Source organism: Podarcis melisellensis (genome assembly GCF_964234715.1).
Source record: "Podarcis melisellensis genome assembly, chromosome: 13".
NCBI classification, from domain to species: domain Eukaryota; kingdom Metazoa; phylum Chordata; class Lepidosauria; order Squamata; family Lacertidae; genus Podarcis; species Podarcis melisellensis.
Genome location: NC_138545.1, coordinates 871,001 through 883,783, shown reverse-complemented (window position 1 = coordinate 883,783; position 12,783 = coordinate 871,001). Strand labels below are relative to the sequence as shown.

At 58.1% G+C, this 12,783-nt stretch overlaps 1 protein-coding gene across 3 annotated transcripts; it reads left to right on the top strand.

The window, feature by feature from the left end:
* The first annotated feature begins 322 nt into the window (after positions 1 to 322).
* On the top strand, positions 323 to 12,537 carry VGF (VGF nerve growth factor inducible). 3 transcript variants are annotated; one of them, XM_081886574.1, is made up of 2 exons: positions 323 to 448; positions 10,678 to 12,537. In XM_081886574.1, exon 2 carries the CDS (start codon positions 10,699 to 10,701, stop codon positions 12,415 to 12,417), a length of 1,719 nt encoding a protein of 572 aa, XP_081742700.1. In that variant the 5' UTR covers positions 323 to 448; positions 10,678 to 10,698; the 3' UTR covers positions 12,418 to 12,537. The 3 variants fall into 3 exon arrangements, with proteins under 3 accessions (XP_081742700.1, XP_081742698.1, XP_081742699.1); XM_081886572.1 differs by lacking the exon at positions 323 to 448 and adding an exon at positions 7,896 to 8,108; XM_081886573.1 differs by lacking the exon at positions 323 to 448 and adding an exon at positions 8,932 to 9,032.
* The last annotated feature ends 246 nt before the right edge of the window (positions 12,538 to 12,783 follow it).

The window sequence follows — 12,783 nt, the reverse complement described above, 5'->3', positions numbered from 1 at the left end:
GAAAGAAAGGGGTGGAAGAGAAAGGGGGTGAATGGATGAATGAATGGGCAGCAAGAGGAAGGGCCTATGTGGAGGCAGGCAAGAAAGTCCCCAGAGCAGAATAATGGAGAAGAAAAGGAGACAGGTGTGATGAGGAGGCAGGTGTTCTTCATCTGGGGCTGGGGGGAGGCAGCCCCCACGGCATATCGTGCCTGTTGGAGGATTGATCCGCTAGCGAGTCACTGTATGATGTCATATCCTCTAAACTTTTGCGGCAGGAAGGGGGAAGATAGAAAACTTCTTCTTCCTCTCACACTCTTCTCCTTACCTGTAATGGGGGGAAAAGATACCTGTGAGCTCTCCTCAAGAGAACACACCATTTTTGGACTATGCACTTTGGTAATTGTTCAGTATTATGGCCTGTCTGATTTTCATCCCTGGAGCTGTTGAATCCTGGCAAGACTTGTAGGTGAGTAAGCCTTATATTTTTGTTGTTTACTTAAACAGTCTGAGAGGGAAACAGAAGAGAGAAGTCTGCATAGCACATGTTTGGATATTTTAATTGTTCTAGGTCACACCTTTTGGGAATTTATTTTGAATTTTGTAGCTAAGAAGTACTTACTATTTTGATGTATTTGCTGTCTGCATTGAATTGTAAGTAAACTTTTTTGTTTTTGCTGAAAGGAAAGGAGTGGTTCATTCTTAGCAACGGGGACAAAGAGGGGCAGGTCAGCAGACCACAAACAGGGATAAAAATTCCTAGCTTCTAGTAAGTTGCCAAAGAGGTTTCACAGCCTGTTCACTCTCACAATTCTCCCACACACATGGGACAAGAGGTTTAAATTTTAATTGACAGCTTTAAAGCTCAGTCCATCTCCATCATAAAGGCTGCAGCATTTTGGACTTTCCAGCTTAGAGAAAAGTTGAGTAAGAGGCAAAGTGACGGAAGTTTGTAAAATTATGGATGGCACAAAGAAAGTGGGAAGAGAAAAAATTGCTCCCCCTCTCCTATCACAAAGACTCGTGGGCACCCAGTGGATCTGAACACTGGAAGATTCAGGGCAGCTAGAAGAAAGTCCTTCTTCATGCAGTGCAGGGTTAACATGTGGAACTCCCTGCCACAGGAGACCTGGACAAATTCACAGAGGAGAGGGCTGCCAGTGACTACCAGCTGTGAAGGTTCTGCTCTGCCTCACAGCTGGAGTCAGGTGCTGGAGGGAATAATTTTGCTCTTGCGCTCAAGTCCCCCTTGAGAGTTTCCCAGAGGAGGCATCTGTTTGGCCACTGTGAGAACAGGACGCTGGACTAGATAGGCCATTGGCCTGATCCAGCAAAACCTAATTTAGCCCAAGCAGGGAAGGGGCTCACCCACAGGGGAGCCTTGAAGGGAAGGAGTGAGGCCCTGGGGAGGGAGCATTTCCCCCTCAAGCCTTACCTCCAAGCCCCTCGGCCAAACTTCTCAGGAAGATTGTCTGGGTGTGGCCCTTGCAACCTCTGTAAGGGATTGGGGGGCCACGGCCTGGAGTTTGCCTTTGCAAACCTTCCAGATTTTATTCCCTGGTGAATGGCTGGTGCTACCCCCGCTTTGCACTGGATTTTCACTTTGTGTGGATTTTTTGGGGGGGCGGGCGGGCACTGAGGTATTGCAGAGTAGTGGGCCGCATAGGAGGAAGGGGGTGTAGCTGACAGCGCAGCCAGAAGGCCTGCCGGAAAGTGAGCGAAGTGGTCCTTAGCAGACCACTCCTTCCCTCCGCCTCCTCTCCCATCTGTCCACCCACCCACTGGATCTGGCCAAGCATGAAATTGAATCCGGGAGCCTCTGTTGAATTGGGCTGCCCCTCTGCTCCGCAGGTCCAGCACCCCCACCCCACAATTCCTCCACCTGCGGCTCCTCATTCTGGGCCAGCCCCCTCCTGCTGCAGTCGAGGAAGAGAGGCAGAGATCCAGGGAGAGCAGCCCTGCTTTACACCAGCCAGGCAGGGATCCAGCCCCGTTGATTCATTCACACAATCAGAGGCTCCTGCTGCAAGAGTGACTCACTCACCAGGCATCAATCTAAGCTCTGACAGCCCGGAAATCCGGCATTAGCCCTGGGAGGGAGCAGCTAATTTTCCAGGAGAAAGGATGGGAAATGGCCGAGGAGGAGGAGGAGGTAGGAGTGATTGTGTGAGTGAGTCAATGTGGGCGTTGGAGGAGGGCGTCAGGTAGCCCATGGCATGAAAAGGGGCCAGGGGTCACATGTGGGGAGGCTGCTCACACACCCCCACCCTCGGAGCTCAGGCTCCCTTCCCTATTGCCCCCTGCAGGCTCACAGCTTCTAGACCACACTGCTCACCCCAAACCCATTGCTTCTCACCTCACCCTTTATGGAGTAAGGTAAAGGGACCCCTGACCATTAGGTCCAGTCGTGACAGACTCTGGGGTTACGGTGCTCATCTCGCTTTATTGGCCAAGGGAGCCGGCGTACAGCTACCGGGTCATGTGGCCAGCAGGACTAAGCCGCTTCTGGCGAACCAGAGCAGCGCAGGGAAACGCCGTTTACCTTCCCGCCGGAGCGGTACCTATTTATCTACTTGCACTTTGACGTGCTTTTGAACTGCTAGGTTGGCAGGAGCAGGGACCGAGCAATGGGAGCTCACCCCGTCGCGGGGATTCGAACCGCCAATCCTCCGATCGGCAAGCCCTAGGCTCTGTGGTTTAGACCACAGTACCATCTGGGCAACTCATCCAACAAGGAACCCCTCCTCTGGTCTCTGCGGTCTTAAGAACCCTGTTTCATGGAGGAGGGGGCTATCGATGGCTAATAGCCACAGTGGCCCTGCTCTGCCTCTGTGGTCTGGGGCAGCGATGCTTCTGAACCCGTCGCTGGAACCCCCAGGAGGGAAAAGGACTCTTGTGTTTGGGTCCTGTTTGCTGGCGTTGCAACAGGGCATCTGGTGGGCCACTGTGAGAACAGAGTGTTGGGCTGGATGGGCCCCCTTTGGCCTGATCCAGAAGACTCTTCTAATTCTCTTCTATGTGGAGGGGCAGAATGAGGAGTTGTGGCTTGTGCCAGCAAGGGGGTCTCCATTGGCCTGTGGTGGGTGGAAGAGGTGGGGGAGAGACACAGTGATGAAAACCAGGCAGGCAATCATCCTTAAATGTTTACCAAAGGAGGGGGGTAAATAATAAATAAAATTTTGATTACCTCCTTTGGTAATCCTCAAAGGGGCGCTGTGGGTTAAACCACTGAGCCTAGGACTTGCTGATCAGAAGGTTGGCGGTTCGAATCCCCGTGAAGGGGTGAGCTCCCGTTGCTCAGTCCCTGCTCCTGCCCACCTAGCAGTTCGAAAGCACGTCAAAGTGCAAGTAGATAAATAGGTACCACTCCGGCAGGAAGGTAAACGGCATTTCCGTGTGCTGCTGTGGTTCGCCAGAAGTGGCTTAGTCATGCTGGCCACATGACCCAGAAGCTGTACACCGGCTTCCTCGGCCAATAAAGCGAGATGAGCGCTGCAACCCCAGAGTCGCCCATGACTGGACCTCATGCTCAGGGGTCCCTTTACCTTTACCTTTGGTAATCCTCACAGAACTCTAGCCCAATGGTTGCCATTACAGTGGTACCTCAGGTTACATACACTTCAGGTTACATATGCTTCAGGTTACAGACTCCGCTAACGCAGAAATATTACCTCGGGTTAAGAACTTTGTTTCAGGATGAGAACAGAAATTGTGCGGCAGCAGCGGGAGGCCCCATTAGCTAAAGTTGTGCTTCAGGTTAAGAACAGTTTCAGGTTAAGAACGGACCTCCAGAACGAATTAAGTACTTAACCCGAGGTACCACTGTAATTTGATACTGTTGTTAGCCACTCTGAGCCCGGCTTCAGCTAGGGAGGGCGGGATATAAATAAAATATTATTATTATTATTATTATTATTATTATTATTATTATTATTATTAATATCCACAGTCCTGTTCAAAAGGGGGACTGCTCTCTGGAGGAGAGCAAAGAAATGTCTCCCTCCATCACAGGTAAGAAAAAGAGTGTGAAGTAGTGGAAGGAGGAAACAGAGAGAAAGTTTTGATTATTCCCCTTCCCGCCACAAAAGTTCAGAGGATATGATATCCTGGAGTCTCCTGTCTGTGATTGGGCGGCAGGTCCTCCTAGAAGAAGCAGAGGAGTCAGATCTCAGTGGCAGAACACCTGCTTAGCATGCAGAAGCAGTGGCGTAGCGTGGGGGTGCAGGGGGCCGCACCGGGCGCAACATCTGGGGGTTAGGGTTAGGGGGCGCAAATCCACGGGTTAGGGGGCGCAAATTACTTGCCTTGCCCCGGGTGCTGACAACCCACGCTACGCCACTGTGCAGAAGGTCTCAAATCCACACATTTCCACATAGGGCGGGGAGAGAGAGGCCCTGCAGGTGAGCCTCTCCACTTTGGTGCACCTGACAGAGAACAGGGTGCTGGGCTGTATCCAACTGCAGCGAACTTCTTCCATTCCTGTTGTTTGTGGTGGAGCTGTCGAATTTAAACGGGGCCACACAGGAAGTAACTGCATTTAACTTTGCGCAACGCAGGGAGGTCCAGTCTTGCACACAGGAAGTGATGCAATAAGGGAAGGGACCCAGGACTGCATTTTGGGGTGTGAGGTTCTTGTGCTGCTCTCTGACCTCACAGAAAGGCTGCCTGGAGAGTATGGATACCAGAGAGGGAAGGAGTTGAGCTCGATGGGTTTTTGTTCCACTCCAGATAAAGGGCTGTTCCTGTGAGGAGGGGTTGCAGCATTGGGGGGCTTTTCAGGCAGTTTAGAGTTTATGCAGGAGTTTATGCAATTATGCGTGGCATGGAGGAATAAAAGTTTCCCTCTCTCTCCCATGACACCAGGATTTGTGGACATCTGATGACACTGAATGCTGGAAGCTTCAGAATAGATAAAATAAAGAGTTTAGGTGCGGAACTCCCTTCCACAGCCAACAACCTAGATGGCTTTAGAAGAGAGTGGGACGGATTCATGGAGGAGGCAGCAGAATTCCTTTTGAATCTCAGTTGCTGGAAACCACAGGAAATGGGCTGTGGCCTGATCCAGCTGCAAGTTTGTCATATGTTCTTACGTTCTTACAGGATGGCAACGTATGGTCCTGATGCATGTATGGACTCTGGTTTCATAAATCTAGCCACATGGTGGACTACTAGCGTCTCTCTCCAAGGAAGCCTTCGCTCTGCAGGAAGGAGCCTATGGGTACTATAGCAGCTTAAGACAAAAATCACTCTATTATAGAGTTAGAAGGGACCTCAGGGGTCATCTAGTCCAACCCCCTGCAGTGCAGGACTCTCTTGCCCGACGTGAGGCTCAAACCTATGACCCTGAGATTAAGAGTCAAGAGCCAGTGTGGTGTAGTGGTGAAGAGCAGTGGACTCGTAATCTGGTGAACCGGGTTCACTTCCCCTCTCTTGCACATGCAGCTGCTGGGTGACCTTGGGCCAGTCACACTTCTCTGAAGTCTCTCAGCCCCACTCACCTCACAGAGAGTTTGTTGTGGGGGAGGAAGGGAAAGGAAATTGTTAGCCACTTTGAGACTCCTTAGGGTAGTGATAAAGCGGGATATCAAATCTAAAACTAAACTCCACCAACTGAGCTTTTCTGCCTGCACTGAGGTTCTTCCGCCTCCCCAAGTTTCAAATCGCATTTTCACAGTGCTGTACAACTGAGTGACTCACTGCTTGTCTGCCCCAGGGGGTGTAAGGGGAGCGGGCAATATCGTCACCTGACGTGCATTACCTGTCTGCTTCCCCACACACCTGCAATCCACCCCCACCTGGAACTCCTGTTTGTAAAGCCGCCCTCTGCACATGTTCAATGGCCGGCTCAAATGCCCACCTCTCAGCTGAGCTGAAAAGGGGATGCTGGTGTGTCTTCAGTTTCCAGTTCAGATTGGAGCTGGCTTGAGGGGAGAGTGCATGAAAATACACAAATAGTTACAGGGCGAGTATGAATTGTGGCTAACGTCATGTCTATACGTCTTCAGAAACCAGCAGTGGGAGCAGGGAGGACAGAGGCGACGGCAAGATGTACACAGCTGTTGTTTCAATCCTACATTTCAGGAGAGAGAAATCTGCTGGCAAACCTTCTCCTTAGAGCTGAATGCTCGACAGCCACGTCTACCAACAATTTGGTCTGTGTTTAGCATCCAGAATATTTCATACACCTTGAGCGGGTTCCAATATTTGATGTTATTCGACAGCTGGCATGCAGACGGTTGCTCTGCTTTGAGGGTTTATCATGGCTGAAACCTACCCAACCCAAAAAGGGTCTAGAAGGTTGCTCAAAAATCTAGAAGCAGACACCTTTCACTTGGGGGGGGGGGGCAAGAAGGTGGGATTTCATTCAGGCAATGAGATGTTGTTGAGTCCCAAGGATTTGTGAATGTCCCTTTCAGCTTTAAATCTGGGCTGCTGAGGAGCCCCTGCATCTGGGTTGGGGGATGAGGGGGCAGAGTTCACTGAAATGGGGCAGGAAGACCCCCCAGAGACCCTTTTAGTGTTGTGTGCATACATGGAGGGCTTCAGGGACGGAGCCACCTTGCTCAACTGCAGCTAAGGAGGGGGGGGGTGTCAATGACCTTCCCGTGGATGCTTGCCCACCCCCAGCATTGTGCAGCGTAGATCCCTCCACTGCAGCACGGGGGGGGGCGCAAAATGAATCCCCTCATTCATTGCAGCAAAACAGGAATGACAGTGTTGGGGGAGGGGCAGAGAGGGAACCAGCATCTTTGGGGGAACGTCAGAAAGGGAGAGGTGTGTGTTGGGGGGGGGGTTCCACCTGTAAGCATCTCTCCCTGCCCTAAGCTCCCCTCCCCCCACATATGGGGCTGTTGCAGCAGCAGCCGGAGCAGCAGCCACCGCAACGCCCACCCCAACCCCCACTCCCAGGACCGTGAAGGGGGCGTGAAGGACGCAGAGGACTGCAGAGCGTGCGGAGGGTGACTCATCGCCCCTGCCCTTCTCCCCACCTGCCACCCCCGAGGCTGGAAGCACCCGGTGGCACGTACCCCCACCCAAAAGTGTGGGGCGGGAGCTGATCAACCTGGGAACTAAGAGGAGGAGCGCCGTCCAGGGATGGAGGGCAGGATTAAAATGCGGCGCTGGGGGGGGGGGACGCTCTTTGTATGAATGGGCGAGCACCGCGGTGAGAGGGGGCTGGAAGGAGAGAGGCGCGAGAGCGCGCAGGTGGGAGGGAGCCGGGAGTGAAGTGCCCGGGCCGTCGGGAGACCGAGAGCCAGCCAGCCAGAGCGCATCTCGCCATCGAATCGCTCGCAAGAGGCGAGGGCGCAGAAGGAGACCCGCCGGTTAAAGCGCGGAGGAAGAGGAGGAGGAGGCGCGCCCCGGGTCCGCACTGGCGCGCGCGCGCGGGGGCAGGAAGGCGACGTGGACTCTCCGGGCGAGCGCCCGTCTGAAGTCCTCCTAGCGCGCCCCACCTCGTCTGGTTACCTGCGTGCGCGTCCACAGGCGCCTCCCGCAAAGGGCGCCCTGCGCGCCCCGGCCCCGAGGTAAAGGGCGCGGGAGAGAGAGAGGTTCTCTCGGAGCGGCGCCTGGGAACAAAGGGGTCTTCGCCCGCCAGCGCGCTCCCGAGCGCCCACACCGGCCAGAGGCGGCGGCGGCGGAGAAGCCTCCCCCAGGCCCCTGAGCCGAGGCTTCCTCCGTGTCTCCCCCAGGCCCCGTCTCCCAGCCCGCCGGCCCATTCACGAATCCCTCTCTCCTCCTCCCGATTCTTCTTCAGTCATTCATTCACCCAACACTCCACTCTCTCTTCCCATTCATCCCCTTCATTCATTCCATTCGCTCGCTCGCTCGCTGGACTTTTTTCCCTTTCTTTCCTCCACCCCCCCGGTTCTGCGCAGGCGCGGGGCTCCCCTCCAATCGTGCTCGAATTTTATGAATGAACATTGACGTCAATGGGGCCCCCCACGTGGGCCCGGCTGGAAGTACAAAAGCGGCCGCCCAGCCCAGCCGCTCTCCAAGGTGCTGAACGGCGGCAGCGCAGCCCCGGCGAGCCAGCGAGCGGAAAAGGCCGAGCCAGGCGGGCGGACCAGCGACTCCAGAGGGGTGGGGCGGACCCGAGACCCCCGGCCGGCGCAGCTGCCACGGAGCCGGTAACGCGTCCCCCTCCCTTGCAGAGTCATTACACAGGCGGAGAGAGGGGTGGGGGTCCTAGAGGACAACCCCCGGCCCGCCTCGCCCATCCCTGGAAGGCTGGTCAGAGAGGGTGGGGGGCGCTGAAGGAAGCGCTGCCCGGTAGCGGTGCTTTAAGGCGAGGCGGCGGCTGCGCGTCTCCAAGATGGGAACCGCCGGTTGGCGAGTAGGGCGTCTGCTCCCCCCCCTCCGCGGCTTTGCAGAAGGGTTGCCCCGAGATGCGGGGCTCAGCGTGGTCCCCTTGGAGCGGTTCCCGAAGAGGGGCGGGCGCCATTCGCTAGCGACAGGGGGAAGCCGGTCGTAGAGGGGGAGAGAGAAATGGAGGTGCGGGCTCGGCCGCTTCGAGATATGGCAGGTAGACGGACGCAGATGTGGGGCAGGGGATTCTATCACTTGAGGATGGGGGAGGGGGAGGAAAAACGCTTGTGGGGAAAAGAATCGGGACCTGGAAAGGAATTGTGCGAAGGCTGGAGATGGCGAGGAATCCGGGGGTGTTGTTGGGAAGGATCTCTTGAAACTGGGGTGGGGCTAAGTTATGCAGAGGGGCTGAAAATGGGGGGCGGGGGCTGCTACAACGGCATTGGAGCGGGGGTCAGCTTTCTAAAGGTGAATGGGTGTTGGGAAAGAGGGGGGCAGCGGAGGGTCTCAGCCGGCAGAGGGAGGCGGCGGCAGCAGCGCTGAGGACGCTAGTCATCTCCTCCCCTGCATGTGTGGGCGGTGGGTGTGGGGACTGCAGAGAGGGGGGGGAGCGAGCGAGCGAGAGACGAGCCAGCAGGTCTTTCGCGCGCGCTCTCTGATGTGGGGAGGCGCCGGGCGACGCTTTCGCTTCCCCAGAACCAGTCAGCCCGGTGACCCACAGCTCAGAGATAACTGAGGAAGAAAAGGTGGGCGTGGGGGGGGGCGCGAGCAGGGGACTTCTTTGTTCTATAATAACTCTTATATGCGGGGTGGGGGGAAACGAAGATCCCATCGGTCCCATATAAAGCCGAATAGCGGGGTGTAGGAAAGAACACCCCAATCGATGAAATGAGGATGTTAGGAGCAGTTCCAGGAAAGTGGGTGGTGGGTGGGAGGCAGGGAAAGAATTATGGGGACCCCAGATCTAGCTGCAAGCGGACCCCCGCAGACTCCCCTCTTCCACGGCACGATTCAGACGGAAGAGCCTCCTCGTTCCCCTCACAGTACGGGGAAAATCTAGGCTTGGTGGAAAAGGCAAAAACGAGGGCAATAAAACTGCCAGTTCAAAATGCACTTCCGATAAACAGCAGACCCCCCCCCCCACTGAACACACCTAGACTGAGAATGCAGGGATGTAGCCGGGTGCCAAGAAGATGGTCCTGGCGACGGAGGAGTGGGGGTGGCGTCACCCTCCTGCCCCCCTCCCTCTGCTGAGCACGATGAGCGGGCTCTTCCGTCTCGTGGCGTCCCTTGGCAACCCCGGCGGAGTTGGGAAAGTGCGCGGGGGGGGGGGCGGAGGAGAGAGAGAGATGCATGGCGTAGTGTTTTGTACGTGCGCGCAGAGAGAGACGTTTTGTCGAAAGGAGCTGCCCGGGTGTGTGTGTGCGCGCGCGCACCGCTTGCAGGCAGGCAGGCGGGCAGGCAGGCAGGCAACCCTACGAGGCGAGCAGGATCCCGGAATCCGGCGGCGATGCACGGAATTGTCAATGAGAGACCCATTAGGAGCGTACAGTACACGACGTGCCTCTCCGCCGCTCAGGCAGCGAGACGCTTCGGGGGGGAACAAAACCCCGCGATGCAGCCGGGTCTTAAGAAAATGGGAGTGGGAGAGATGTGGGGACGAGAGAGGACCACGTTAACACGAGGGCTGGAGCGCTGCGCCTGGTGCGGGGCTGGGCAGAAACCATTTTCCGAGGGAAAAGCGGGGGCTCAGCCCCACAGAAGGGGAAGTCCTAATAAGGAAGAGGCTTGTTCCTTCGGGGAATTGAGAGCGGCTCGCCAGAGGACCCCGCCACCCCCTCCTGGTGACAGGGCTGTGTCACCTAGCCCGGCCAGCCCCTCCAAAGCTTGTGGGTCGAGGCACCCCCCCTCCCGCCAAGGGGATGACGTTTCGTCTTCGAAGTTCGTTAAGTTTGTGGGTCTCGCCAAAGGCCGTGGCAAACTTGCAAGATGCAACAGTGTTAGCAACATAACACAGAACAGCTCAGCTGGTCAGAGCCTGGTGCTGAAAACGTCAAGGTGGCAGGTTCGATCCCTGCAGGGGACGGCTGCCTATTCCTGCACTGCAGGGGGTTGGACTAGATGATCCTCAGGGTCCCTTCCAACCCTAGGATTCCATGGCACGTGGGGTTTTTGCTCTTCCACAAGACCACTCAATCTGTGCGCGTGAATCATAGACCTGAGGGTCATTCAGTCCAACCCGCTGCAATGCAGCGCTCTTTCGCCCTATGGCTCGAACCCTGAGATTAAGAGTCTCCTGCTGTGTAGAAAAGAGAGAGAGAGAATGGGGAGGGGGGGTCTCCTCGACTTCATGCCGCTCTGACCTCGCCTTTCTCTGTCTCCCCTGCACAGCACCTCTCTCCGCGGGGCAGGATGCCGTGCCTTCACCACCTTCGCAGAGCTGCCTGGCTCCTCTCTCTCTGCCTCTTCCTGGCGCAGTCCCACCTCCGCGCTGCTGCGCTCCCCACTGGAAGGGGGCAGGAGGAGGAGGCCCGCCCAGGCGGCGGCGGCGGCGACAACGACCGCGAGTCCCCCCAGCCTGAAAACTCTCCAGCCGGACGGGGGATCCTGCCGGGACCCCTCGGCGCCGAAGACCAGAAGCGGGGCGGCCCCGACGAAGGCGACCTCTTCCAAGACGTGGACCCCAAGGCCTTGGCCGCGGTCCTCCTGCAAGCGCTCCAGGCCGAGGCCGGCAAGCCCAGAGACGGGCAGAGCCTGAACCCGGAGCCCAGCGCCAACGAGGAGCGGGTGCGCAGCGAGACCAAGAGCTCCGACGCGCAGGAGCAGCCGGAAAAGAAGGCGCAAGGGCCGCGCTGGGAGGCGGGCGAAGACGGAGGCCGAAAGCCAGAGGAGCGGGAGGAGGAAGAGGGCGAGGCTGGGGAGAGAAGCTTCGGGCAGCAGGAGCTGGACGCCCTCAAGTCCATGCTGGAGGAGCTGCAGCGCTACAGCTCGGCCGCCAAGAGGGCGGAGCCCCCCCAGGGCCCGCCGGCCCCCCAGGAGCGGGACGACGTCCTCAAGGAGCTGGAGGAGTACGAGCGGCTGAGGGCGCACGCCAAGCGCAGCCCGGCGCCCCCGGGAGGAGAGCCCTGGGACGGGGCGCGCAAGCTGCGCCAGCAGCAGCACCTGGAGCACCAGCTCCTGCAGAGGCGCTACGAGGAGCTGGCCGAGAGCCGGCGCCAGGCGGAGGAGGCGCGGAGGGCGGCGGCCGAGGAGGAGCGCCTGGCGGACATGGCCTCCGACCTGCTGCTCCAGTACCTGCTGAAGGACGGCGAGGAGGAGGAGGAGGACGGGCGCCAGGGGGCCAACGCGCAGGAGGAAGGCGAGGACGACGACGAGGAGCAGCCGCAGCGGAGCGGGATCCGCCGCAAGGGCAGCGGGCTGCTCTTCGAGGACGAGGAGGGCAACGTGGCCGAGGACAAGCGCTCCAACGAGGCGCCCGTCGAGGAGGAGGACGACGACGACGACATCGACCCCAACACCATCGACCGCCTGATCGAGCTGTCCAGCAAGCTGCACCTGCCCGCCGACGACGTCATCGACATCATCAACAACGTGGAGAAGAAGAAGAAGGAGGTCCCCGAAGTGGCCCCCGCCGGAAGCAAGGCCAAAGGGCCCGGGGCCCCTCCGCTGCCGCCGGCGCGCAACAAGCCCAAGAAGGCGCCCGCCTACGCCGTCTACCGCCCGGAGCCGCGGCCCCCGCAGAAGCCCTACTACCCTCCGGCGGACTACAAGTCCTACCACCACCGCCGCCTCCCCAAGCAGAACGAGGCGGCCTGGAACGAGGTGCTGAAAGGGGACGAGTACCCGGCGCCCAAGTGGTACCCGGCCCGGCCCAGCGGAGGCAGCGGCGGCCACAGAGGAGGAGGCGGCGTCAGCAACTACGCGGGCAGCAACAAGATCTCCAACTACATCAACCCGCGGACTTTCCAGCCTCCGCCCTACGCGCGCTTCCGCGGCCCCGTGGTGCCCCGGGAGGAGTTCTACGACGACGGCCAGACCCGCGAGGAGGAGGAGGAGGACGGCGGCGAGGACGAGGAGCTGCAGAACTACATCGAGACGATGCTGATGAAGCGCCCCAAGGCTTTCCAGTGAGAGCCGCCCGGGGGTCCCCTCCGCCCCTCTCCTCGCCCCCCGCCCAAAGAAACTTTGCCATCCGCCGTGTTTCCGACATGAAATTCAGGTTCTTGCATGAGTCAGGAGAACAGAGTCTCCCCCACCCAGCGAAAGGTCCGCGCGGAGGACGCCCGGTTCCGACCCCACCCTCCTCCTCCTCCTCCCAGCCAGCTACCTGGTTGCCTCCTCACACACACCCCCGGACTCCAAGCCGCCCCCCCACACCCTCATCAGGTGCGCATCTCAAATATCTGGCCTCCAGAGCGGAATGACAGCTGCCGCGGAGCGTTCAGACAGAGGGACAACTGTTTTCCCGCTGCAGTGAGTCACGTCAGAGCTCCCCAT